General features: G+C 41.3%; 2 protein-coding genes and 1 non-coding gene across 24 annotated transcripts in view; all 3 read right to left on the bottom strand.

Moving 5' to 3' along the window:
- Window positions 1–10,302, bottom strand: part of CSNK1G1 (casein kinase 1 gamma 1) — a 174,137-nt gene extending 163,835 nt beyond the window's left edge. For all 17 annotated transcript variants that reach the window (XR_008474662.2, XM_009005052.5, XM_054240455.2 and 14 more), the window contains exon 1: window positions 10,121–10,302. The gene's annotated coding sequence lies outside the window, so the exon portion shown is untranslated. The remainder of the gene's footprint in view (window positions 1–10,120) is intronic.
- Window positions 1–25,258, bottom strand: part of PCLAF (PCNA clamp associated factor) — a 71,472-nt gene that overhangs the window by 34,701 nt on the left and 11,513 nt on the right. For 2 of the 6 annotated variants that reach the window (XM_035258840.3, XM_035258838.3), the window contains one exon: window positions 19,180–19,269. In XM_035258840.3, coding sequence (XP_035114731.2) covers window positions 19,199–19,269 — 71 coding nt within the window. In that variant the 3' untranslated portion in view covers window positions 19,180–19,198. Of the gene's footprint in view, window positions 1–19,046; window positions 19,270–19,650; window positions 19,764–25,258 lie in introns of those variants that run through there. The other 4 variants (XM_078333351.1, XM_035258837.3, XR_008474663.2 and 1 more) reach the window with 3 other exon arrangements.
- Window positions 8,323–8,440, bottom strand: LOC118145217 (U5 spliceosomal RNA). The gene has a single exon (XR_004730345.1). It is a non-coding gene; the product is annotated as a U5 spliceosomal RNA (small nuclear RNA).

The following is a 25,258-nucleotide window of genomic DNA, read 5'->3' on the forward strand; positions in this document are numbered from 1 at the left end:
CTGGGACTACAGGCATGAGCCACCATGCTCAGCCAAAGAAAATTTTATAAACCTATTGGTCATGACTGTATGCAATGGCTCACACATATAATCCCAGCACTTTGGGAGGTCAAGGTGGGCAGATCACTTTAGCCTAGGAATTCAAGACCAGCCTGGGAAACATATAGGAAACATATGGGAAACATAGCTGGGCACCAGCATGCCCAGCTAATTTTTATATTTTTTAGTAGAGATGGGGTTTCACCATTTTGGCCAGGATGGTCTCGATCTCTTGACCTCGTGATCCGCCCTCCCCAAGTGCTGGGATTACAGGTGTGAGCCACTGTACCCAGCCTGTTTGTTTTTTTTAAAATTAAAAAATTAATTAAAAACAATATTGGGCTGGGCACAGTGACTCACGCCTGTAATCCCAGCACTTTGCAAGGCCAACTCAGGCAGATCACCTGAGGTCAGGAGTTCGAGACTAGCCTGTTCAACATGGAGAAACCCCAACTCTACTAAAAATACAAAATTAGCTGGGGATGGTGGTGTGCTCCTGTAATCCCAGCAACTAGGGAGGCTGAGGCAGGAGAATCACTTAAACCTGGGAGGCAGAGGTTGCAGTGAGCCAAGATAGTGCCATTGTACTCCAGTCTGGGCAACAAGAGTGAAACACCATCTCAAAAAAAAAAATAGGCCACCCATGTGCAAAAACATTCATATACACATATTCCTTACACCTTTCAAAAAAAACTAACTCAAAATAGATCTTACAACTAAATGTAAAATGCAAAACTATAAAAAAAATTCTTGAAAATAAACAGGAGAAAACGTAAGTAACCTTGGGTTTGGAAATGAGTTATTTATTTATTTATTTATTTTATTTAGAGACATAACTTTCGCTCTTGTTACCCAGACTGGTATGCAATGGTGCAATCTCAGCTCACTGCAAACTCTGACTCCCAGGTTCAAGCGATTCTGCTGCCTCGGCCTCCTGAGTAGCTGGACTACAGGTGCACACCACCATACCTGGCTAATTTTTGTATTTTTAGTAGAGACAGGGTTTCACCATGTTGGCCACACTGGTCTTGAACCCCTCACCTCAGGTGATCTGCCCAGCTCGGCCCCATAAAGTGCTGAGATTACAGGCGTGAGCCACTCACGCCTGGCCAGAAATGAGTTTTTAGATATAACACTAAAAGCACTATCCATGAAAGAGAAGATGTTAACTTAGACTTTATTAAAGACTTTTTCACTATGAAAAGCACTATTAAGAGACTAAAAAGACAAGCCATAGACTGGAATAAAAATCTGCGAAAAATATATCTCACAAAGGATTTGTATCCAAAATATACAATGACCACTAAAACTCAACAAGAAGCAAACAACCCAATTTTAAAATGGGCAAAACATCTGAACAGACACCTCATCCAAGAACATATAGAAATGTCAAATAAACATAAAAAGATGCCTAACATCACAGGGAACTGCAAATTAAAACAATGAGACACTACTACATCTCTATTAGATAATGAGCAAAATACAAAAAAAAATTACAATACCAAATGCTGGTGACGATGTGAAACAACAGGAACTCTCATTCATTACTGGCAAGAATGCTAAATGGTATAGCCACTTTGGGAAATAGTTTCACAATTTCTAATCAAATTAAACAGTCTTACCATATAATCCAGCAATCACACTCCTAGGTATTTTCCCAAAAGAGCTGAAAAGATAGAAAAACCTACACATGTATGTTTATACCAGCTTTATTCATAATTATCAAAAACTAGAAGCAACCTAGATAGCCTTCAAACAGTGAAGGGATCAACAAATGGTGGTACATCTATACAACAGAAAATTATTCAGCAATACCAACTGGGCATGGTGGCTTGCCCTATAGTCCCAGCTACTCAGGAGGCTGAAGCAGGAGGATTGCTTGAGGCCAGGAATTCAAGGCCAGCCTGGTCAACATAGCAACAGCCCATCTTAAAAAAAAAGGAAAAGAAAAAGAAAAATTATTCTGCAATAAAAAGAAATAAGCTATCAAGGCACAAAAAGACATGAAGAACATTCAATGCATATTGCTAAGTGGAAAAAAAAAACCTTAAGAATCTATATGTTATATGACTCTAACTATATGACATTTTGGAAAAGGCAAAACTATAGAGACAGTAAAATGGTCAGTGTCTGCCAGTGATTCAGGGAGGAGAGGAGGGATGAACAGGTAAAGCATGGATTTTTAGGGTGGTGAAACTATCTGCAGGAAACTATAATGGGACATGTCATTATGCATTTGTCAAAACCTACAGAATGTACGATGCCAAGAGCGAACCCTAATGTAAACCAGGTGCTATAGTTAACAATAATATATCAATATTCTTTCATTAACTGTAACAAATGTACCACACAAATAGAGGAAACTGGGGGTTGGAGGAGAGCAGCACACTGAACTCTATGTACTATCCACTTTATTATTCCAGAAATCTAAAAGTATTCTTTAAAAAATTTAATGAAAAAAAAACACAATAGGGCATACAGAATCTCAACGAGTAGGTATTGCCACTGTAGACTACAGGAATTCTAGCAAAGTGAAAACAAAATTAAGAGATTTTAATCCCCTTGACTTTTCCCCTGCTCATTGGCACCCACATCAGACAGTGACCTCTAGGAAATGGAAAAGAACTCCAGCTGGGAAGTGGCTTGATCACAGCTGTGACAGTAATTTATCCTAAAGCTAAAATGAGATCTGGTGATCATCATGGACACTCAAACACCAAAAAAAAAAAAAAAAAGAAAAAAGAAAAAAAAAAAGAAAAAGAACTCACATCATTCATATGGCCAACAAAGAAATTAAAGTATTTTAAGACTTATCGGAAAGGTGCAGAGGCTCATGCCTGTAATCCCAGCACTTTGGGAGGCCAAGACAGGTGGATCACCTGAGGTCAGGGGTTCAAGACCAGCCTGGCCAACTTGGTGAAACCCTGTGTCTACTAAAAATACAAAAGATTAGTGGGCATGGTGGCAGGTGCCTTTAATCCCAGCTACTCAGGACGCTGAGGCAGGAGAATTGCTTAACCTGGGATGTGGAGGTTGCAGTGAGCTGAGATTGAGCCACTGGGCTTTAGCCTAGGCAGTAAGAGCAAAATTCTGGCTCAAAAAGAAAAAACAACAATAGGTTGGCCACGGTGGCTTATGCCTGTAATCCTAGCATTTTGGAAGGCCGAGGTGGGCAGATTACAAGGTCAGGAGATCGAGACCATCCTGGCTAACATGATGAAACCCTGTCTCTACTAAAATACAAAAAGAATTAGCTGAGCGTGGTGGCACACCCCTGTAGTCCCAGCTACTATGGAGGCTGAAGCAGGGGAATCGCTTGAACCTGGTGAGCCAAGATTGCGCCATTGCCCTCCAGCTTGGCAACAGAGCAAGTTTGTCTCAAAAAAAATAGAAAGAAAAGAAAAAGAAAAAAAACAGTAACAATTTATCAAGAGAGAAGTAAATGCATAACTTTTATTCAGAAAGTCCTCAATGGCCCTTTTTCTAGGCTAAGAAGTTAGAATGCATAAGCAGCAGAAATCCACGAGAATCCAATGCTATTGTTCCCTGGCAAATTTATGTAGCATTTTGACAGAAACACAATCTGCAGCACTCTGACAGACTTACTCAATGCCCAGGCTTCTCTCCTGTAGAGGCAAGGGCAAAATGGCTACCTGTTCACCTGACTTACCTGGGCAAAGCAAAAACTAAAAGAATATCCCCTTTTCCCAGTATATCCACACCCGTAATGTGATGGATGAGAGAGTATTAAAGAACAATTCCCATCCCTAGCACCCCAACCCCCACTATAACTACACTGCCCACTTGGAGCTTCTGGGTGAGGGACTGACTACCGTAGTGTGGGGATGGTCCATCTGTCTTTCTACCTCATGAGAACATTCCTGCTGCAGACAAAGCATGGCATCTCTTCTAGCCAGATGGCTCTCTCTTTAGGCCATTTCTGGGATACCATGCTAGTGCTCCTTTACAGTTTCTCAGAGATGACTGAGTCTTTCTGGTCTGCTAAGTTAAGGTTATAACCTTGACAAGTTATGGTCTTTTACAGTTTAGTAACCCAAAAGCCTGCCCTCGGGATTGATTAAGATCCAAAATGAGGTATGGTGGTTAGCACCTATCATCCCAGCTACTCAAGAGGCTGAGCAGAAGTATCACTTGAGCTCAGGAGCTCAAGACCAGTCTGGGCAACACAGTGAGACCACCATCTCTAAAAATTTAAAAAAATGAAAAATTTTAAATCCCAAATGATGGCCAGATGTTGTGGCTCATGCCTGTAATCCCAGCACTTTGGGAGGCCAAGGCGGGTGGATCACAAGGTCAGGAGTTCAAGACCAGCCTAGCTGATATGGTAAAATCCTGTCTCTACTAAAAATACAAAAATTAGCTGAGGGTGGTAGTGAGTGGGTGCCTGTAATCCCAGCTACTGGAGAGGCTGAGGCAGGAGAATTGCTTGAACCCAGGAGGCAGAGGTTGCTGTGAGCCAAGGTCACACCACTGCACTCCAGCCTGGGTGACAGAGCAAGACTTATCTCAGGAAAAAGAAATCCCAAAAGAAAAGTGCCAACTATGTGCACACATTTAGATGAAAACTAAGCAACTGGCACAGAGGTAAGACAAAATCCACTACCGAAAGAGTAAATTGAAGAAAGCTTACTTTAAGCTAAAAATCTTCAGCAGAAACTTCTCTTCTGGTTTTTAGGCATCAAGTGAATAGACTTAATCTAATCTATCTTTTTATCAATTTTTACAGTAACTTCCATCAACAAGTGGACTATGCTAAATACTACTTAAAAAAATGGTTTATCAAGTGAACAGTGAGAATTAAAAATACATAAAGCTACCAAACATTCATACAGTTTGAAATAACAATTAACTTTAAACAGTATCTGTCAATATCCTGTAACTCAATATAAAAATGTAAGATCTTTGGTTACATGTTCACTGATAGAGCTGATATTATATAACCTAAATCTACTGAGGATTTTTATTTTGACAAAATAATCTGATGAACTCAAAGCCATAAAACATAGAAGGGGTTGGGAGAAAAGGAATTTAAAACAGATGGCATCTAAATTTTTTTTCCTGAGTCCATCTTGAACACAATCCCAATAATGTCAAAATCCAATTTTGCTCTCCAAATTAGTAATCTCCAAAACTTAAAATGGTAATTCTGAAGTAAATTCATTCTTTTTTTTTTCCTCCCAGCTTCTCAGAGCTTCTATATTAAGCAGAAATGAGTAGAGACAAGTGAGCTGTTAAAAAGAGAAAAACTATCATTCCACAAATTCAGAAGTTGTTTCAGGAAAATATACTTATCTAAAACCACGGAAGCAGTTTTCAACAATACGTAGTATTAAAATCTATGACATCAGCCTTTTTCTTCATATAATAATCATTTAGCCTTATTAGAGACTAAATCACAGCTCCATCAAAGAAATTCTTTAAAATAAAAATAAGCTCTGGAAGAATACTCATTTGGTTTGAATAAAAAGAAAGCACTGCCTGGACTTTTTAAAAACATTTTTGGCCGGGCGCGGTGGCTCACGCCTGTAATCCCAGCACTTTGGGAGGCCAAGGCGGGTGGATCACGAGGTCAAGAGATCGAGACCATCCTGGTCAACGTGGTGAAATAAATACATCCCCGTCTCTACTAAAAATACAAAAAATTAGCTGGGCATGGTGGCGCGTGCCTGTAATCCCAGCTACTCAGGAGGCTGAGGCAGGAGAATTGCCTGAGCCCAGGAGGCGGAGGTTGTGGTGAGCCAAGATCACGCCATTGCACTTCAGCCTGGGTAATGAGCGAAACCCTGTCTCAAAAAAAAAAAAACATTTTCACAGTAACTCACTCCTGATTTTATGGCACCAATAAATTTAACTGTATTTTGTTCATTATTTAATTCTAGTATATGGTTTATATATAAACCTTACCAATCTTTCCTAACACTTTCTGAGGTCATCCAAGAGACAGCTTTTAAACAAAGGTTTAGTCATTTTTAGATTTCCTGATAAATTCCATAACTGACAACTGCAAAAATTGGAATGGCCACAGACTTTGAGAGGAAGCAGTGATTGAGAAATCTCTAGAAGCCTCTATTCACTGCACACAACTAGAATTTTTTACTCTAGCAGCCAGTAACCCATCTATCAAAATTAATACACTATTGGTCCAGGTATGGTGGCTCATGCTTGTAGTCCCAGCACTTTGGGAGGCTAAGGTGGGCGGAACACTTGACGCCACCAGGATTTCGAGACCAGTGTGGCGAACATGGCAAAACCCCGTCTCCACTAAGAATACAAAAATTAGCTGGGTATGGTGTCACACACCTGTAATCCCAACTAATCAGGAGACTGAGGTGGGAAGATCGATTGAAACTGAAAGGTGGAGGTTGCAGTATGCTGGTGTCGCACCACTGCACTCCAGCCTGGGCAACAGAGTGAGACTCCATCTCAAAAACAAAAAATATTTTTAAAAATATTAATAGGTTATTAAAATTGTGATAAGAAGATGGGGAGAAGTGGAGTTTCTGATAGCTTTACCAAAGCAAGACAATATAATCTCAACTTTAAGATTTGAAGGATGATGGAAAATGATACAAGAAAACATGGTTGCTCACCGCTGTAATTCCAGCACTTTGAGATGTCAAGGTGGGTGGATCACCTGAGGTCACAAGTTCAAGAGAAGCCTGGCCAACATGGTGAATCCCATCTCTACTAAAAATACAAAAATCAGCTGCTAGTGGTGGCACATGCCTGCAGTACCAGCTATTCAGGAGGCTGAGGCAAGAGGATCACTTGAACCCAGGAGGTGGAGGTTGCGGTAAGCCAAGATCATGCTACTGTTCGAGGCTGGGTAACAGAGCAAAACTCCATCTCAAAAAATAAAAATAAAAATAGATAAAAAGAAAGCACAGTAAAAAGCTTAGATATATACAGACCTTACACTCTCAGAAGAGCCATTTAGAAAGCTGAATAACCTTACCAAAAATCTGTAACTGTCACAAAACATAACTTCAACTCTTTATAAAAGAAAGAGACATGGGGAAAAAATATATTTGAAAATTTCTCAGGGCCAGGTGTGGGGGCTCAAGACTGTAATCTCAGCACTTTGGGAGGCCATGCAGGGTGGATCACTTGAGGTCAGGAGTCTGAGACCTGCCTGGCCAACATGGTGAAACTCCTCTACTAAAAATACAAAAATTAGCCAGACGTGGTGGCGCATGTCTGTAGTCCCAGCTACTTGGGAGGCTGAGGTGGGAGAATTGTTTGAACTTAGGGGGCAGAGGTTGCAGTGAGCGGAGATCAGGCCACTGCACTCCAGCCTGGGTGACAGCGCAAGAATCTGTCTTTAAAAAAAAAAAAAAGAAATTTCTTTACACAAAACCTATATAAACTTCTCAAAAAAGTTCACACTGAATTACAATCTTTGTATTCTCATAAACATCTATTACTAAAGCAAGTTATTCAATTTTTGTCCTCTGAGTATCAATTACATTTGAAAATTCCTAATACAAGTCACCTCAAAAAGCAAACTATGCTCGCTGAAAATCTGACATATAAAAGATGACACATAACTATATTATATTAAATCCACAAAACGAAGGAACATAAAGACTTCATGGGCTGGGTGAGGTGGCTCACACCTGTAATCTCAGCACTCTGGGAGGTTGATGCAGGATTGCTTGAGCCCAGGAGTTTGAGGCTACAGTGAGTATACTGCCCCAGTGTACTATTTTGGCCCAAGTGACAGAGAAAGACCTGTTGCTAAAAATAAATAAAAAATAAAAAAACAGCCTTCATGTTGTCCTGGATTTCTATATTCTAAAAAGGAATGATTTAAAGTCAGAAATAGATTATATTGTCATTTATTTTCTGAATATTATATGTTTACCTAGTAGTGTAAATCTAATTGAGACGAGAGGTGCTGTTGATGCTGATTTATTTTTATTTATTTTATTTTTTATTTAATCTTATTATTATTTTTTTTGAGACAGAGTCTGGCTCTGTTGCCAGGTAACAGGCTGGAGTGCAATGGCATGATCTCAGCTCACTGCAACCTCCACTCCCCCATCAAGCAATTCTCCTGCCTCAGCCTCAGGAGTAGTTGGAACTACAGGTGCGCGCCACCATATTCAGCTAATTTTTTTGTATTTAAGTAGAGACGGGGTTTCACCATGTTGGCCAGGATAGTCTCGATCTCTTGACCTCGTGATCCGCCTGTCTCGGCCTCCCAAAGTCCTGGGATTACAAGCGTGAGTCACCATGCCCGGCTCTTTAATTTTTTTAATGAGGCCTGACTAAGCAGGACAATTAAAAAATTTGGTTAAAAACTCATAATTGTTCCTCTCCATGGAAATCTTTAGTAAAAGGTAAAATATTTATTTGTTATGAAGAGAAACCAGAGATGCTGATTTTTATCTTAAAGTTACAAGTACCTTATATTTTACATCCCAATTTTAATTCTCTTTAAAGAGACATGTGATGTTAAGATTTACATACATTACTTCTTACATATATTTCAGGTTAATCCATATTATAAACGTCAATATGTTGTATCTGAGAAAAACCTATAAGAAATATTTTGGTCATATTCTACTTTATTATTTTGAATTTTATGAAACTACTGATAACTGAATTTCATGCTACTTATGATCAATTTCAAGAAGACACTGAAAGTCCTGTTGTATGCATATTTTTAAAAATATTATCCAGTTGCCTTCCCATCTCAAACCTCATTTCACAAAACTGGGCTTCCTTGACTGTGTATGATTAATAATAATTTACCTTGTAATTCAAAGGTGGTTCCGTTTAAAATGGGCCGTTACTTATACTACAGGTAAGAATTTTAACTGATATTACTTAGGAAGAAACAGAAGCTCTGGTAGGTTCCATGACTTGCCCAAGGTCAATAACTAGCAACTAGCATAGTCTAGGTTCAACCCAAGATTTATCTGCCTGAAAACCAATACTTCCTCTTGACCACAATTATCTCCTTAAAAGATTAAGACACAGGCTCCACAGCAGAGTTCGTTCTCTCTCTGAAAATTCACCTATTTATTCTGAGACATCACTACACAGCACCGAGTATTCAGTCACTGATTGGAAACATAAGCGAAGAAGATCTTTCTACTTCATTTAAACTAGGGCAGTTACCGGCAGGTAAGAAAGAGTTTGGAAAAGTCTTGCCTCAACATGCCTTGCCTAGACCTCTAACACATCTATATGGTTTCTCCAGTGCACTTTTTTAAAATAAACACGGACAACTACTACACAAGGCTACACCTGGACTAGCCTATTGTTAAAGGCTTTTCAGAATCCCACTTTTCTAAGATAATTTATACCGGATTTAATACCGAGCTGGGAGACTTGGTTGAATATGTCATTCAAACACTTTTCAAACATCTGAAGTATCATTTAGGGGTAACAAACCTAGTTCCACCCTCTTTTTACACTGTGAGCCTGCCCACTTGGGGGACATTGTTTCTATAGGACGTGGGGGCGAGGGAACAGTAAAGGAAGAAGTGGGGGAAGCGCACGGAAGTTGGGTGGAGGGAGGTCTCATTACCCACTCTTCTGCCCTAGCTCTGCCAAGGGCGGCTCCCCCCGGTGCCCAGTCGACTCGGAACCCCCACAACCCTTGAAGTCCAGCTCTGTCCCAGCGGGGTGGCTAGGGAAACAGGGCAATGGGAACACAGGATTGTCCCAGCCACCCTGTCGAGATCTATGCCCTCCTTTTGGCCCCCGGAGGATGCTCCCCCTTTCGGAGCAAGCCCTCCAGGTGGCAAACTCCCGGTCCACACCGGCCGAAGTCGGCTTTCTCCGAAGGGGCGCCTCCTCCGCCTGCCTCTACCCCGCCAAACGAAACTCTCCACCCGCTGTGTCCCTCAGCTCCTCCACTCCGCCCCCGCAACCCTCCACAGATACAAACGCCACCCTGCGCCCCACCCGGGATCCCGGCGTCCCCCACCCACATCCAGGGAAGGGCCCCCCACCAACCCCCTCAGGCACACAACACACACACACACACACACACACACACATCCTCAGACTTCAGCCTACAGGACCCCGTCGAAGCCGGCGCAGGTACCTGGTCCAGCAGTGCTGCAAGGCGCAAAATAGGCGGGCGCGGTTCCCTCCCCGAGGCGCCGAGTGCTTCTCTACCCACCCGCAGCGGTGGTTTCTCTCCCAGGAGCGGGAGGGAGGAGAGAAGGCGGAGGGGAGGGGGAAGGCAAGGGGCTGAGGGGCGGCTGAAGCCGAACCGGAACCACTAGCATGGCCCCGCCCTCGTCCCGGAGCCGCAGAGTACCCTGGCGCGCCTTATAGGACAAACCTACAGCTGGCCCCGATAAACTGACACCACCACTTCCGGGTTATCTCCACGGCTGCCCCTCCTTAGCAACCGCGTGGGGTTGCTAAGCGGAAGTGCCTTCAAAGCCACCCACCCCCATTTCTTCTGGGACTACCAGGAGATATATCGGGAGCACTGAGCTCTCCTTTGGCAACACTCTCTTACCTTCTGCTCAAGATCTTAGACCGAGTACACGCTTCGCTGCCAAAGGCACGAAACCCATTCCGCTTTTCCCTTCAACTGTACTCCTCCACCAAGCCCCCCACCTCTATATACACCTGCTCCCTCCCGCCCTCAATCCCGTGGCTGACCCCGTGGCTGCTCCTAAGGCTCCTCTCTCAGGTCCTTCAGAGGAATTATTTTCTGGCGGTTTAGCAAGCATCTCCCTCTTGTGGATTTTTCATTGTTTCAACCAGATTTTTAAAATTTCCTTCAATGTTGTGAAAGCTTTTCCATGCACTTCGTTCTCCTGTGACAGCCCATGAACCCGAATGGTTAGAAAAATTTTGTAAGAGCTGCAGATGTTTGTGTAAGATCTGGAATTAACATAGCCAAATGGAAGAGGCAAAAAAGATTCAATGTAAGTCGACAAAGAGTTATTTTCATCCTTAAAACAGAGAGCAGGGCACATGTTCTCGGGACCTCGAGACTGCGCCTCAGGAAAAGAAAAAGACAAGACAGAGAGCAAAAAAAAAAGTTAAAGGAAGCCCGTAATCAAGTTTGGGAAAGAAGACTGTCCAATCCTCCACTCAAAACTCAAAAATAAACTTTCAGCCGGGCACGGTGGCTTAAGCCTGTAATCCCAGAACTTTGGGAGGCCGAGGCGGGCAGCTCACGAGGTTAGAGATCAAGACCATCCTGGCCAACATGGTGAAACCCCATCTCTACTAAAAATACAAAAATTAGCTGGGTGCGGCGGCACGTGCCTGTGATTCCAGCTACTCGGGAGGCTGAGGCAGGAGAATCGGTTGAATCCGGGAGGTGGAGGTTGCAGTGAGCCGAGATCATGCCACTGCACTCCAGCCTGGGAGACAGAGCGAGACTCCGTCTCAAAAATTAATTAATTAATTAATTAATTTTCATACCAACACTGTGGATAAGAAAAGTGTCAGGCCAGGCGCGGTGACTCAGGCCTGTAATCCCAGGACATTGGGAGGCCTAGGCGGGCGGATCATGAGGTCAGGAATTGGAGACCAGCCTGGCCAATATGGTGAAACCCCGTCTCTACTAAAAATACAAAAATTGGCCGGGTGCAGTGGCTCACACCTATAATCCCAGCACTTTGGGAGGCTGAGGCGGGTGGACAACGAGGTCAAGAGATCGACACCATCCTGGTCAACAAGATGAAACCCCGTCTCTACTAAAAATACAAAAAATTAGCTGGGCATGGTGGTGTGCGCCTGTAGTCCCAGCTACTTGGGAGGCTGAGGCAGGATAATTCCTTGAACCCAGAAGGTGGAGGTTGCGGTGGGCCGAGATCATGCCATTGCACTCGTCTGGGTAACAACAGCGAAACTCCGTCTCAAAAAAAAAAATTATCTGGGCGTGGTGGCACACACCTGTAGTCTCAGCTACTTGGGAGGCTGAGGCAGAAGCAGAAGAATCGCTTTAACCCAGGAGATGGAGGTTGCAGTGAGCTGAGATTGCACCATTTGCACTCCAGCCTGGGCGACAGAGTGAGACTCCATCTCAAAAAAAAAAAAGAAGAAAAAAGAAAGAAAGAAAAAGAACCCTATTGTTATGGCAGGTAAATACTCAGAGAAATACAGTTGGGCATTCAGACAAAAATGAGTAAAAATCTTCATTTGGTTTTCCTGTCTTAAACAGGTCTGCTTGCAAGGAGAATGTTTGACAGTAGCTCCTAAATTTTTCTATTCCATGGCAGTGAATATACTTGCCACTGCAAGATCTAATTTTATTGGTCATCATAACTTCTTTATGGTCACCAAAATTGAACTGTTGTCCACCTTAACTGGGGCAGAGAGAAAATAAGCTTTGGTCACTTAAAAGAAACACCAAGTGTATTGGTTTCCTATATTAATGAGATAGGGTTAAATTGATTCAACATAGGCAATCACTTCAGCAAAACCTTTAGAAAATCATTTTAAGCTCAAATGAGTCAATACATTGTTTAATACATTTCCACTTCTGCGACTGACATGAATATATGTGGGAGTATATACACATGCACAATTCAAATGGAATTTGAGCTCCTCCACTAATTGTTCCTTTAAAAACATGGCTGAAAATGACAAACGGTAAACATGTTACCCTGACAAAATAGAGCTTGGTATTTCAACTGCCAAACAGGTTTAAATATCATAAAACTTTGAATTAGTAAAGTAAATAAAATGAGCTCAATGAGCAACAACATTTCTCAAACTATGATAGACTAGAATGCCTCAAAAAATTAAAACATGATTATGGTAAATAAATGTTCTATGGAAATAAATGTTTTATTGAGAAAATCAATAGCTACAATTAAATGTGATAGCATAAGCCAATGTAGAAATGCAGATTCCCATGCATCACTCATTTTACCCACTGCCTGAAGAAAAATGAATTATCAGCAGCATTTGTTTACATCGTCTCTTCCTATAGCCTTTTTTAAAACTACAGGCACTTTTGTATAGGTGTATAAATAACTGGCTTGACTCCTAATTCATCACATGTCCTCTATAATTCTATTATTTTCAATATACTCATTGCTTTGAGATCTCTAAAGATAGATAGTACAAACCCCACCTAAAATTATGTATGTGAGTTTAACTACACTTTTGTGATTTTTGTGAGGAATCCATATTGTCTTTTCTTTTTTCTTTTTAGAAGGGGCTCACTCTGTCAACCAGGCTGGAGTTCAGTAGTGCGAACTCGGCTCACTGCAGCCTCTACCTCCTAGGCTAGAGTGATCCTTCTACCTCAGCCTCCCAAATAGCTGGGACTATAGGTGTGCATTGCACCTCCATGCCCGGTAATTTCTGTATTTTTTGTAGAGACAGGATCTCACTTAGAAAGCCCAGGCTGGTCTTGAACTCCTCAGCTCAAGCAATCCGCTCACCTCAGCCTCCCAAAGTGCTGGGATTATAGGCGTGAACTACCACGCCCAGCTAATTTTTATATTTTTGGTAGAGACGGAGTCTTACTATGTTGCCCAGGTTGGTCTTGAACTCCTGAGACCTCAGCCTCCCAAAGTACTGGAATTATAGGCATGAACCACCACACCCAGCCAGGAATCCGCATTCTTAATGTGAACTGTAAGACAGTGCTCTCAGATCTAGGCTGGATCTCAAATAGCCCTCATTAAGTCAGTACATTACCTTCACCCAACAGATTAGTATAGAACTTCCAACCTTTTCTCCCACTCTCTTGAAAGCTGTCTTCATTTTTTTAATCGCCCTTTGTAATCATTTAAAAACTTAACATATCTAATGTATATTTTTGGGAAACCCAATATGCTGTGACTCAATTATTAATATTTAAATATTGCTACAGGAATTAATACTTAAATATTGTTAGAGTTACACTGGCATCTTCAAACATAGAATACAAGAAGTAGGCCAGGCATGGTGGCTCAAGCCTGTTGTATCCCAGCACTTTGGGAGGCCAAGGTGGGTGGATCACTTGAGGTCAGGAGTTTAAGACCAGCCTGGCCAACATGGTGAAACCCCATCACTACTGAAAAAAAAAAAATTAGCTGGTTGTGGTGGGAGGCACCTGTTAATCCCAGCTACTTGGGAGGCTGAGGCAGGAGAACCTGGGAGGTAAAGGTTACAGTGAGCTGAGATCACACCACTGAACTACAAACTGGGAAACAGAGCAAGACTCTGTCTCAAAAAGCAAAATACAGGCCGGGTGCGGTGGCTCACGTCTATAATCCCAGCACTTTGGGAGGCCGAGGCGGGTGGATCACAAGGTCAAGAGATCGAGACCATCCTGGTCAACAAGGTGAAACCCCGTCTCTACTAAAAATACAAAAATTAGCTGGGCATGGTGGTGCACGCCTGTAGTCCCAGCTACTCAGGAGGCTGAGGCAAGAGAACTGCTTGAACCCAGGAGGCAGAGGTTGCAGTGAGCTGAGATCACGCCATTGCACTCCAGTCTGGGTAACAACAGCGAAACTCTGTCTCAAAAAAAAAAAATTAAAATTAAAATTAAAAAAAAAATAAAATACCAAAACTAGAGTGTAACAATTAATGAAAGTGTGGAGTCAATGAAAAGAAATTTAGCCAAACTTACCATTTATGTGCCTAAGCAATTTACACTACAAAAGACACAGTCCCTTGCACAAGGGACTCAGAGAAACTCACTTAGGATACATATTACATAAACCATCGAATGTTAAGGCTTAGAAAACTTAAAGATATAGCAGCCTTAGGAAGGCTATAGATATAACAACTATCTAAATAATTGAAGGTTGTGGCCAGGCACAGTGGCTCACAACTGTAATCTCTCTCTTATTTCCATACGCTATTCTCAAAGGTAAAAGAAACCATTATAATAATTAATGTTGGTTGAACCAAGCCTCAGTTGAACATTTTTTTTCTAAAAGTGAGTTAGCCTGAAGATTCTAAGTACAGTAGAATTTGTAAGCAATATACACCTGAGAAAAGTGCAATTAGTCTAGGCTTTACATTCCACTTTTTTGTCTGTTTTTTGAGACAGGGTCTTCCTCTGTTGCCCAGGTTAGAGTGCAGTGATGTGATCACGACTCACTGCAGCCTCAAACTCCTGGGCTCAAGCAATTCTCCCACCTCAGCCTACCAAGTAGCTGGGACCACAGATGTGTATCACCTTGCCTGGCTAAATTTTTTTATTATTTGTAGAGATGAGGTCTATGTTGCTCAGGCTGATCTCAACCTCCTGGGCTCAAGCAATTCTCCCACCTCAGCCTACCAAGTAGCTGGGAACACAAATGTGTGTCACCATGCCTGGCTAATTTTTTTTATTATTTGTAGAGATGAGGTCTATGTTGCTCAGGCTGATCTCAAACTCCTGGGCTCAAGCAATCCTCCAGCCTCAGCCTCCAAAAGTGCTGGGAGTACAGGTGTGAGTCACTACACCCAGGCAAAAATTCTGCTTTCTTAAGAATCGCATGAGGGAGATAAGAGGGAAAAAATAATAAGCATTTGACATCTTTTTAATAAGTCTTTGAGCTCTCTTTATAATTTTCTCTTATTTGCTCTTCCTTTGTAAAACTATGGAAACACAAAATACATGTGATACAATACTCTAGCATTAAAAAGTTTCAGAGTAGTTTTAATCATTATTTGGTCAGGAGTAACACTAGCATTAATAACTTGAATAATGCACTGAAAGAAATAAAAACAGACTAACTTTGTGAAGAGGGATACAAAATTAAAATCTTGGTTTTGGCTGGGCATGGTGATGCATACCTTTAACCCCAGCAGTTTCTGAGGCTGAGGCAGGAGGATTGCTTGAGCCAGGAGTTCAAGACCAGCTTGTGACAGAGCAAGACCTCATATCTTAAAAAAAAAAAAAAAAAAAACCTTTAAATTAGCTGGGCATGGTGGCACATGCCTCTAGTCCCAGGTACTCAGGAAGCTAAGGCAGGAGATTAATTTGAGCCAGGGAGGTTGAGGCTGCAGTGAGCTGAGATCACACCACTGCACTCCAGCCTGGGCAATAAAGTAAGACCCTGCCTCAAAATCAATCAGTCTTATTTTCACTATCTTCTTAATGAGTAGATTTTACTTTTTAATTCAGTTTCAGTTAAAAGAAGGAGTATATACTTCCCTTAAGTTTAGAGAAGCTAAGTTGCCATGCTACATTTTGAAAATGCTTTAAAGAAAACATTATTTGGAACTATGCCTAATAAAAGTGAGACGTCATCAAATATATACTCGAAAAGATTGTAGGTTCTTTAAGATTCAATTTTTTTTTTTTAAGATGGAGTCTCATCTGTTTTCCAGGCTGGAGTGCAGTGGCATGATCTTGGCTCACTACAACCTCTGCCTTTCGGGTTCAAGTGCTTCTCCTGCCTCAGCCTCCTTAGCTGGGACTATCGGCACCCGCCACCATGCTGGCTAACGTTTATATTATTATTATTTGAAATGGAGTCTCACTCTGTTGCCCACCCTGGAGTGCAATGGCACAAAAGTGAGCCAAGAGGCTCACTTCAACCTCCACCTCCTGGTTTCAAGTGATTCTCCTTCCTCAGCCTTCCAAGTAGCTGGTATTACTGGCGCACACCACCACGCCTGGCTAATTTTTGTGTTATTAGTAGAGATGGGGTTTCTCCATGTTGGTCAGGCCGGTCTTGAACTCCCAACCTCAAGTGATCCACCTGCCTTGGCCTCCCAAAGTGCTAGGATTACAGGTGTGAGCCACCATGCCCTGCCTTTTTTTTTGCATTTTTAGTAGAGGCAGGGTTTCATCGCATTGGCCAGGCTGGTCTCAGAGCCATCACTCATGAGCCACCACTCCCGGCCTGAAGTTGAATTTCGGCCTGTAGTTGTTTCTAAAAAAATTTGAATCTTTGGCCAGGTGCAGTGGCTCATGCCTGTAATCCCAAAGCTGAGGTCAGGAGTTCAAGACCAGCCTGGCCAACATGATGAAACCTGCCTCTACTAAAAATGCAAAAATTAACTGGGTGTGGTGGTGGGTACCTGTAGTCCCAGCTACTCAGGAGGCTGAGGCAAAACAATCGCTTGAACCTGCGAAGCAAAGGTTGTAGTGAGCCAAGATTGTGCTACTGCACTCCAGCCTGGGTGACAGAGTGAGACAAACTCTCAAAAAAGGAAAAGAAAATAAAAAAAAAATAGTAAATCAAGTATCAGACCCATTATAACTTGACTTTAGTAGACTTTGTTTAAACTACTCCTTAAAAATAAAACATGATTACCAAATAAGTACTTGGGATTTTAAAAACTCAGCTCTGAATTCAGTAACATTCTGTTTAATAATATCCACATCTATCGGGCAAGGCGCAGTGGCTCAAGCCTGTAATCCCAGCACTTTGGGAGGCCGAGATGGGTGGATCACGAGGTCGAGAGATCGAGACCATCCTGGTCAACATGGTGAAACCCCGTCTCTACTAAAAATACAAAAAATTAGCTGGGCACGGTGGTGCGTGCCTGTAATCCCAGCTACTCAGGAGGCTGAGGCAAGAGAATTGCCTGAACCCAGGAGGCGGAGGTTGCGGTGAGCCGAGATCGCGCCATTGCACTCCAGCCTGGGTAACAAGAGCGAAACTCCGTCTCAAAAAAAAAATAATAATAAATAATAATAATAATAATAATATCCACATCTAAAAGACAAAGCAAAAAATATAATCTACAATCATCAGCCTTCAAACAGTTTGGAAGGTAGTTTTCTTTTTGGTTTTTTATTTTTTGTTTGTTTGTTTTTTGAGGGACTCTTGCTGGAGTGCAATGGCAATGGCACAATCTCAGCTCACTGCAACCTCTGCCTCGTGGGTTCAGGCGATTCTCCTGCCTCAGCCTCCTGAGTAGCTAGAATTATAGGTGCGTGCCACCATGCCTGGCTAATTTTTGTTTTTTTTTAGTAGAGAGGGGGTTTTGCCATGTTGGCCAGGCTGGTCTTAAACTCCTCACGTCGTGATCTGCCCACCTTGGTCTCCCAAAGTGCTGAGATTACAGGTGTGAGCCACTGCGCCCAGTCTGGAAGGTGTTAAATCAGGTCAGTGCATTGATTTGTATTTGAAAGGAATTAAAAAGGGTATAACTTTAGAAAGAACACAAATGGATAGTGTATTATAAAAATGAGTATGCATTTATTACAAACGTATTTCAGAAAAATATGCCTACTAAAACATGATTAATTTTGACAACAGGCTACTGGAAAAAGTGTGATGAGGAATATTATACCCACTTCTTCAATTATACCTCTGGTTATGTTGGAAAATGTCATAATAGTTCTGAGGACTTCTGACATGCCTATGGATTTATGGCATGATTTGCCTTTCATATTATATTGACTTACAACTTTCTTTCTTCTTTTTTTTTCTGTTGCTATAACATGACTTCCGACTTTAAAATTATATGTTGTGATCGCGAATCAAATGCATATCCTAGGAAAATTTCTTTTTTTTTAAGAGATGGAATCTGGTTCCACTGTGTGTGCCACCATGCTGGGCTAATTTATTATTATTGTTCATATATATTTTTTTCCTTTTGTTTAGATTCAGGGTTTCGCTATGTCGCCTGGGCTGTTCTACAACTCCTGGACTCAAGCAGACCTCCCTCCTCAGCCTCCTGAGAAGCCACTGTGCCCACCATGATTCTATCCTGTACTTTATCTTTTTTGTTATTGTTGTTGTAGAGGTGTTATCAACCATTTAAACCCTCAAGACCAAATTGTCTTTAAATTTTTTTAAAGAGAAGATATCCATCCAAGGTTTTTCAACATTGCATCTTTGTCGTAATGTTGAATTAATACTGAATTTTTTTTAATATGCAAAAATCTAACTCTGCTTTTTAAAGCAAATAGAAGGAGTCACAATATGGCATCATTCCAATAATCAAACACCAATAAAAATGGCAGCAGTCCAAGAATCTAAGCAAATCTCAAATATAGTATACTTGTAATCAGAACACAATGCAGTGATTTGATTTTAGCAACAAGACACTTAATTTGGTAAAAGAAACCAAATAATGCATTATATTGAATACTAAGCTACCATAATTAGTCTTACAAATTTCCCAATTTCACAACTACTTTTGAAAATCTAAATTTAAAACAAAATTTTTAAATTAAATGCCTGTTCAACAAAGCTAATTGGAGCAAACACATTTATGTAAATTTACATTCTAGAATACCAGAGTAAACAAGGAGAAGTTATTCAAAGACGAATGAGAAAGTTCTATTCTTTTTCATCATCTGTGTGATCAGGTTGCAAAGGACATGCTCTGTGAAAAGAAGAGAGAATATCAATAGCCATCCAAGTATCAACTGTTGGAAAAAAATAGTTACAAACCTATAAAAATCGGGAACATTAACAGTGCAAGTAGATCTGGTCAAATGACTAGAAATGAAAGAAAATTAAACTTCATTAATTAACAAAAATTTCAAGTATTAATGCAACAAAAATTTTTTAAAATTTGCCTGTTAATTTGTAGAATCAGTGTTTCTCCTTTAGACTATGTTGTCATTTTTGTTAAAAAGGTAATTAATTCATTTACATAGCTTATTCTTTCAACATGTTATTAAATGGATTGATAAACAATATAATCCTTCAGCAAGAACTTTGTGATAACAAAAAGTAAAAAAAAAAATTAACCAATCCAGACCAGACACGGCGGCTCACGCCTGTAATCCCAGCACTTTGAGAGGCGGAGGTGGGCAGATCACGAGGTCAAGAGATCAAGACCATCCTGGACAACGTGGTGAAACCCCGTCACTACTAAAAAAAAAAAAATACAAAAATTAGCTGGGCTTGGTGGTGTGCACCTGTAGTCAGAGCTATTTGGGAGGCTGAGGCAGGAGAATTGCTTGAACCCGGGAGGCAGAGGTTGCAGTGAGCCAAGATTGAGCCACTGCACTCCAGCCTGGGTAACAAGAGGGAAACTCCATCTCAAAAAAAAAAAAAAAAATTAACCAATCCACTTTGGCAGAGAAAACATATAGCAAGTTGTCATTTGACTATATGTAACTCTTTTGAACCATATGATTACATTAACTAATTAGGAAAACCCCAAAAATTGGCAAGGCACGTGGCTTACACCTGTAATTCCGGCACTTTGGGAGGATGAGGCAGGAGGGTTACTCGAGCCCAAGAGTTGGAGACCAACCTGGGCAACACTGTGACACCCCCATCTCTACAAAAAAAATTAAAAATCAGGCAGGAGTCAGTGGCTCACGCCTGTCGTCCCAGCATTTTGGGAGGCCAAGCTGGATGGAACATTTGAGGTCAGGAGTTTGAGACCAGCCTAGCGAACTTTGTGAAATCCCATCTCTATCCATGCCCAGAGTTGTTGAAAGAAAAAACAAACAAAAAACAAAAATTTTTTAAAAATGAAAAAAATAAATCCCATCTCTACTAAAAATACAAAAATTAGCCAAGTGGTAGTGGTGTGTGCCTATAATCCCAGCTACCTGGGAGGCAGGAGAATCACTTGAGCCTGGGAGGCGGAGGTTGCAATGAGCTGAGACCGCACCATTGCACTCCATCCTAGGCAACAGAGATCCTGTCTCAAAAAAAATTAGCTGGTCATGGTGTTCCAGCTACTCAGGAGGCTGAGGCAGAAGGATCATTGAGCCCAGTAGGTCAAAATGGCAGTAAGTCATGATATATCATGCCACTGTATTCCAGCCTGGGAAACAGAGCAAGACTCTGCGTTAAAAAAAAAAAGAAGAAGAAGAAAAAGGAAAAGCCCCAAAATTGTTTGTTAGCATAGAATAGTTGTAGCTTTTGAAAAATAATACACATTATCCCCCCAAAAAAGTCATTTTGTATTCATGACACTTTGTGTGTATGTGTGTGTGTGATAGAGTCTCGCTCTCTCGCCAGGCTGGAGCGCAGTGGTGCCGTCTTGGCTCACTGCAACCTCTGCCTCCCGGGTTCAAATGATTCTCCTGCCTCAGCCTCCTCAGTAGCTAAGATCACAGACGTGTGCCACCATACCTGGCTAATTTTTGTAATGAATAATTGTTTATATTTTATATGCTTTCATATATCAATTACTTTGTTTTAATTACTCTTTCAGCCACTTATTTTATCTAGTTTGTTTCCAATGCAAGTGCATTCGAAACACAACATACAATCCAAAATAGATGTAACAGATACGGAGTGTACAAATAAGCAAAAGGGACTGTTCAGTCACGCATACCATAGGTCAAGATCTGTTAGATCTTCTTGTTCTCATATAAGTTTCTAAAGATGGCAAATATCGGCTTAAGTCTTATTAAAGCTACTATGGCCATATGGGATACAGGAACAACTAAGCATTAGTGTGTGACCATGTGAACCAAAGATTTCATGGAGTGTCCTTTTTTATTTTTCAAATAGAAACACAGTCTGGCTCTGTCACCCAGACTGGAGTTCAGTGGCACAATAATAGCTCACTGCAGCCTCAAATGCCTGGGCTCAAGCGAGCCTCCCATCTTAGCCTTCAGAGTAGTCAGGACTACAGGTATACACCACCATGGACAGCTAATTTTTTTTTGGTAGAGACATGGTCTTATATGTTGCCCAAGCTAGTCTCGACCTCCTGGGCTCAAGCAATCCTCCCCCTTCAGCCTCCCAAAGTGCTGGGATTACTGGCGTAAGCCACCATGTCTATTTCTTTCTTTTTTTTTTTTTTTTTTTGGAGTCGGATTCTTGCTCTGTTGCCCAGGCTGGAGTGCAATGGCACAATCTGGGCTCACTGCAACCTCTGCCTCCCAGCTTCAAGCGATTCTCCTGCCTCAGCCTCTGGAGTAGCTGGGATAACAGGTGCCCACCACCATGCCCGGCTAACTTTTTTTATTCTTAGTAGAGACAGGGTTTTGCCATGTTGGCCAGGCTGGTCTCGAACTCCTGACCGCAGGTGATCCACCCGCCTTAGCCTGCCAAAGTGCTGAGATTATAGGCATAAGTCACTGCGCCCAGCCTGGAGTGTCTATTTCAAAAAGGCTTCTATATATCAAGGCAGTTGTAAAAGTTTTACTTATCAGAATTATGTCCACTTACGGTTAGGTCCAGGCTCTATCTAAAAATATTGACTAATATAGAAAATGTCCCAAATGTAGCTAATCAGACTCATAAAGTTTTTTTTTAAGTATTTACAAAAAGAGCACAAAAGCATTGAGAATTTAATGCAGACAAATTTCTGGTCTTTACTTTGCAAATACAGAACCGTATTTGTTATTTTGCTTACATCATTTTTTGTTTTTGTTGTTGTTGAGATGAAATCTCACTCTGTTGCCCAAGCTAGAGTGCAGTGGTGGTACCTTGGCTCATTACAACCTCTGCCTGCTGAGTTCAAGTGATTCTCCTGCCTCAGCCTGCCAATTAGCTGGGATTACAGGTACACACAACCATGCCCAGGTAATTTTTGTATTTTTAGTAGAGATGGGGTTTCACCACGTTGGCCAGGCTGGTCTTGAACTCCTGACCTCAGGTGATCCACCTGCCTTGGCCTCCCAAAGTGCTGGGATTATAGGTGTGAGCCACTGTGCCCAGCCTACCTTTTAATTTCAAGATTAATCAAACATGCCTTCAAAACAGATCAATTTTTTTTGAGACAGAGTCTTGCTCTGTTACCCAGGCTAGAGTGCAGGGGCACAGTCTTGGCTTACATCAACCTCCACCTCCCAGGTTCAAGTGATTCTCATGCCTCAACCTCCTGTGTAAGTGGGATTACAGGTGTGTGCCACCACACCCAGCTAATTTTTGTATTTTTAGTAGAGACAGAGTTTCACCATGTTTCCCAGGGTGGTCTCGAACTCCTGGCCTCAAAGTGATCCGCCTACCTCAACCTCCCAAAGTACCAGGACTACAGGCATGAGCCAATGCTCCTGGCCCAGATCAAGTTTTTTAACCTACCTCCTGCATAAAAAAAGATCAATTTTTAAGTTGTAAAAATTATTCAACATGTACAAAGTCACCTTTTCATTTCAAGATTAATCAAATATGCCTTCAAAAGAGATCAATTTTTTAACCTACATCCTGTACAAAAAAACAAATCATTTTTTAAGTTGTGAAAATTATTCGATATATACTAATATAAAAAGGCAGTATTTTAAGATTAGTTGAAGTCAATGCACTTCTAATATTTGGAATCAAGGTAAGTACAGTAACTAAATATATCTGGCATTCTTGTTGAATTGGAATGGGTGATAGAAAATGCCTACTATTTCACTTTTAAGTGTATATGCAAGAATTAGTCATGCTTGGATTTGGAGTAGATGCCAGTCTATCATTCCTCTGGCACACTTCAATTACCACATAGAAAGTAAAATGCAATGGCAAATCCAAAGCCCTAAAGAGTTAAGTGCCCAAAAGAAGAGTAAAAGCTTAGCAATGTAAATCTAGAGCATATCAGCATTAAATTAGGATGGCTGAAACAATACATAGAATATTTACAGTAACATCTGGTAGTTTCTTGCAATGTGCATATATAATAAGCAGAATCATGGAAGCTTTCTATATTACCTGATCATTTTACAGCCTTGCAGATTTAACAAACTGAAATGAACACTGAGTCTCCATTCCATAGCTCATCCTTTTTCTCTACACAAAGGTGAAATTATTATTATCACAAAAGTGGGTTTTTTTTCAGGATAGAGTTTTAAGTGTCCGTATTTCTTTTTTTTTTCTTTTCATGAGATGTGATGGTTTTATAAGTGTCCATATTTCTTAAGCCACATTTAATGAACTTGTTATCTAATTTTTGATGTTATCTTTCTCCTCTGTCTTATATATGAAATGCCAACAGATTTAATATTGGCATTTATCGTCTAGTCAAATCCTTCAAATGCTCTTTAAACCAGTCCAGTTTGAAACTCTCAAGTGTTTCTCTGTTAATAAAATAAGGAGTGAAATTAGTAGATTTGATGAAGACCTGGTTTTTTCCTTGCCATACTGAACTTCCAGGTACCATTTGAATTGGGTTTTAGATTATGAGTTTGAGAATTGTAGCTATTTCTCGACCTGTCTCTTAATGGTGGAGATGTAGAAGGGCAAACAAGACCATAAGGAGACTGGCTATAGGCTGTAGGGCACTGTGGGAGGGCTTTGTGATCTCAGCTGCAGTAGCTTCCATCGTGCTGGTTAAAAGAACAAATGGAGCAGCAACCCAAGACTCAGCATGACCACCATCCCCTTATCCATGTGGGTCACTGTCAGGTGTCCAGCTTGCTGTTCACTGTGCTGGAGGATAGGTGGCTCCTGGCTGGTGCAGGGGAGGTAGCAAGTAGGGTCTTATATTCAAGGGCCATCATAATGACAGTGACATCACTCCCTTTCCTCCTACACCCAGGACAATACTTGGTTTTGAAACAGAACATTTAAAAGTTGTTTAGAAAGCCTGGACCTTATTATTTACAAATCTATAAAAAGGCAGGTTTTGAATCTTTTCTTCCCAAGTGGCATGATTTTTTTCTGTCCCATATGACCTTCAGGAATTTTTCTTTTTTCTTTTTCTTTCCTTTTTTGAGAGAGTCTTGCTCTGTTGCCCAGGCTGGAGTGCAGTGGCATAATCTCAGCTCACTGCAGCCTCTGCCTCCCAGGTTCCAGTGATTCTTCTGCCTCAGCCTCCTGAGTAGCTGGGATTACAGGTACACGCCACCACAGCCGGCTAATTTTTGTATTTTCAGTAGAGATGGGGTTTCATCGTGTTGGTCAGTCTTGTCTTGAACTCCTGACCTCAGGTGATCCGCCCACCTTGGCCTTCCAAAGAGCTGGGATTACAGACTGCATCCAGCCAGGAATTTTTCTTAATTCTTAGAAGTGATGCATGTTTGTTGTTAAAAGTTAGTAGCACAGAGTATGAGAATAGGTTTTTACCCAGAGATAAGCATTGTTGATATCTGGTATATTTTCATATAGTACATATACATGTATTTACATAGTAAAGATTGTACTTTTGTACCAGAATTTTGGGTTAACATTTATTGTGGGCATTTTCCTGTTATTAAAAGTTTAAAACGTACGATTTAATTAGATTCTTAAGTTTGCTCACTGGCAGAGTGTGGCAGCTTATGCCTGTAATACCAGCACACTGGGAGGCCAAAGCAAGCAAATTACTTGAGCTCAGGAGTTCGAAACCAGCCTAGGCAACATGGCGAAACCTCGTCTCTACCAAAATTACAAAAAATTAGCTGGGCACCATGGCACGTGCCTGTAATCCCAGCACTTTGGGAGGCCGAGGCAGGTGGATCACAAGGTCAAGAGATTGAGACCATCCTGGTCAACAT

This window comes from Callithrix jacchus, chromosome 8, assembly GCF_049354715.1.
Source record: "Callithrix jacchus isolate 240 chromosome 8, calJac240_pri, whole genome shotgun sequence".
In the NCBI taxonomy this organism is placed as follows: domain Eukaryota; kingdom Metazoa; phylum Chordata; class Mammalia; order Primates; family Cebidae; genus Callithrix; species Callithrix jacchus.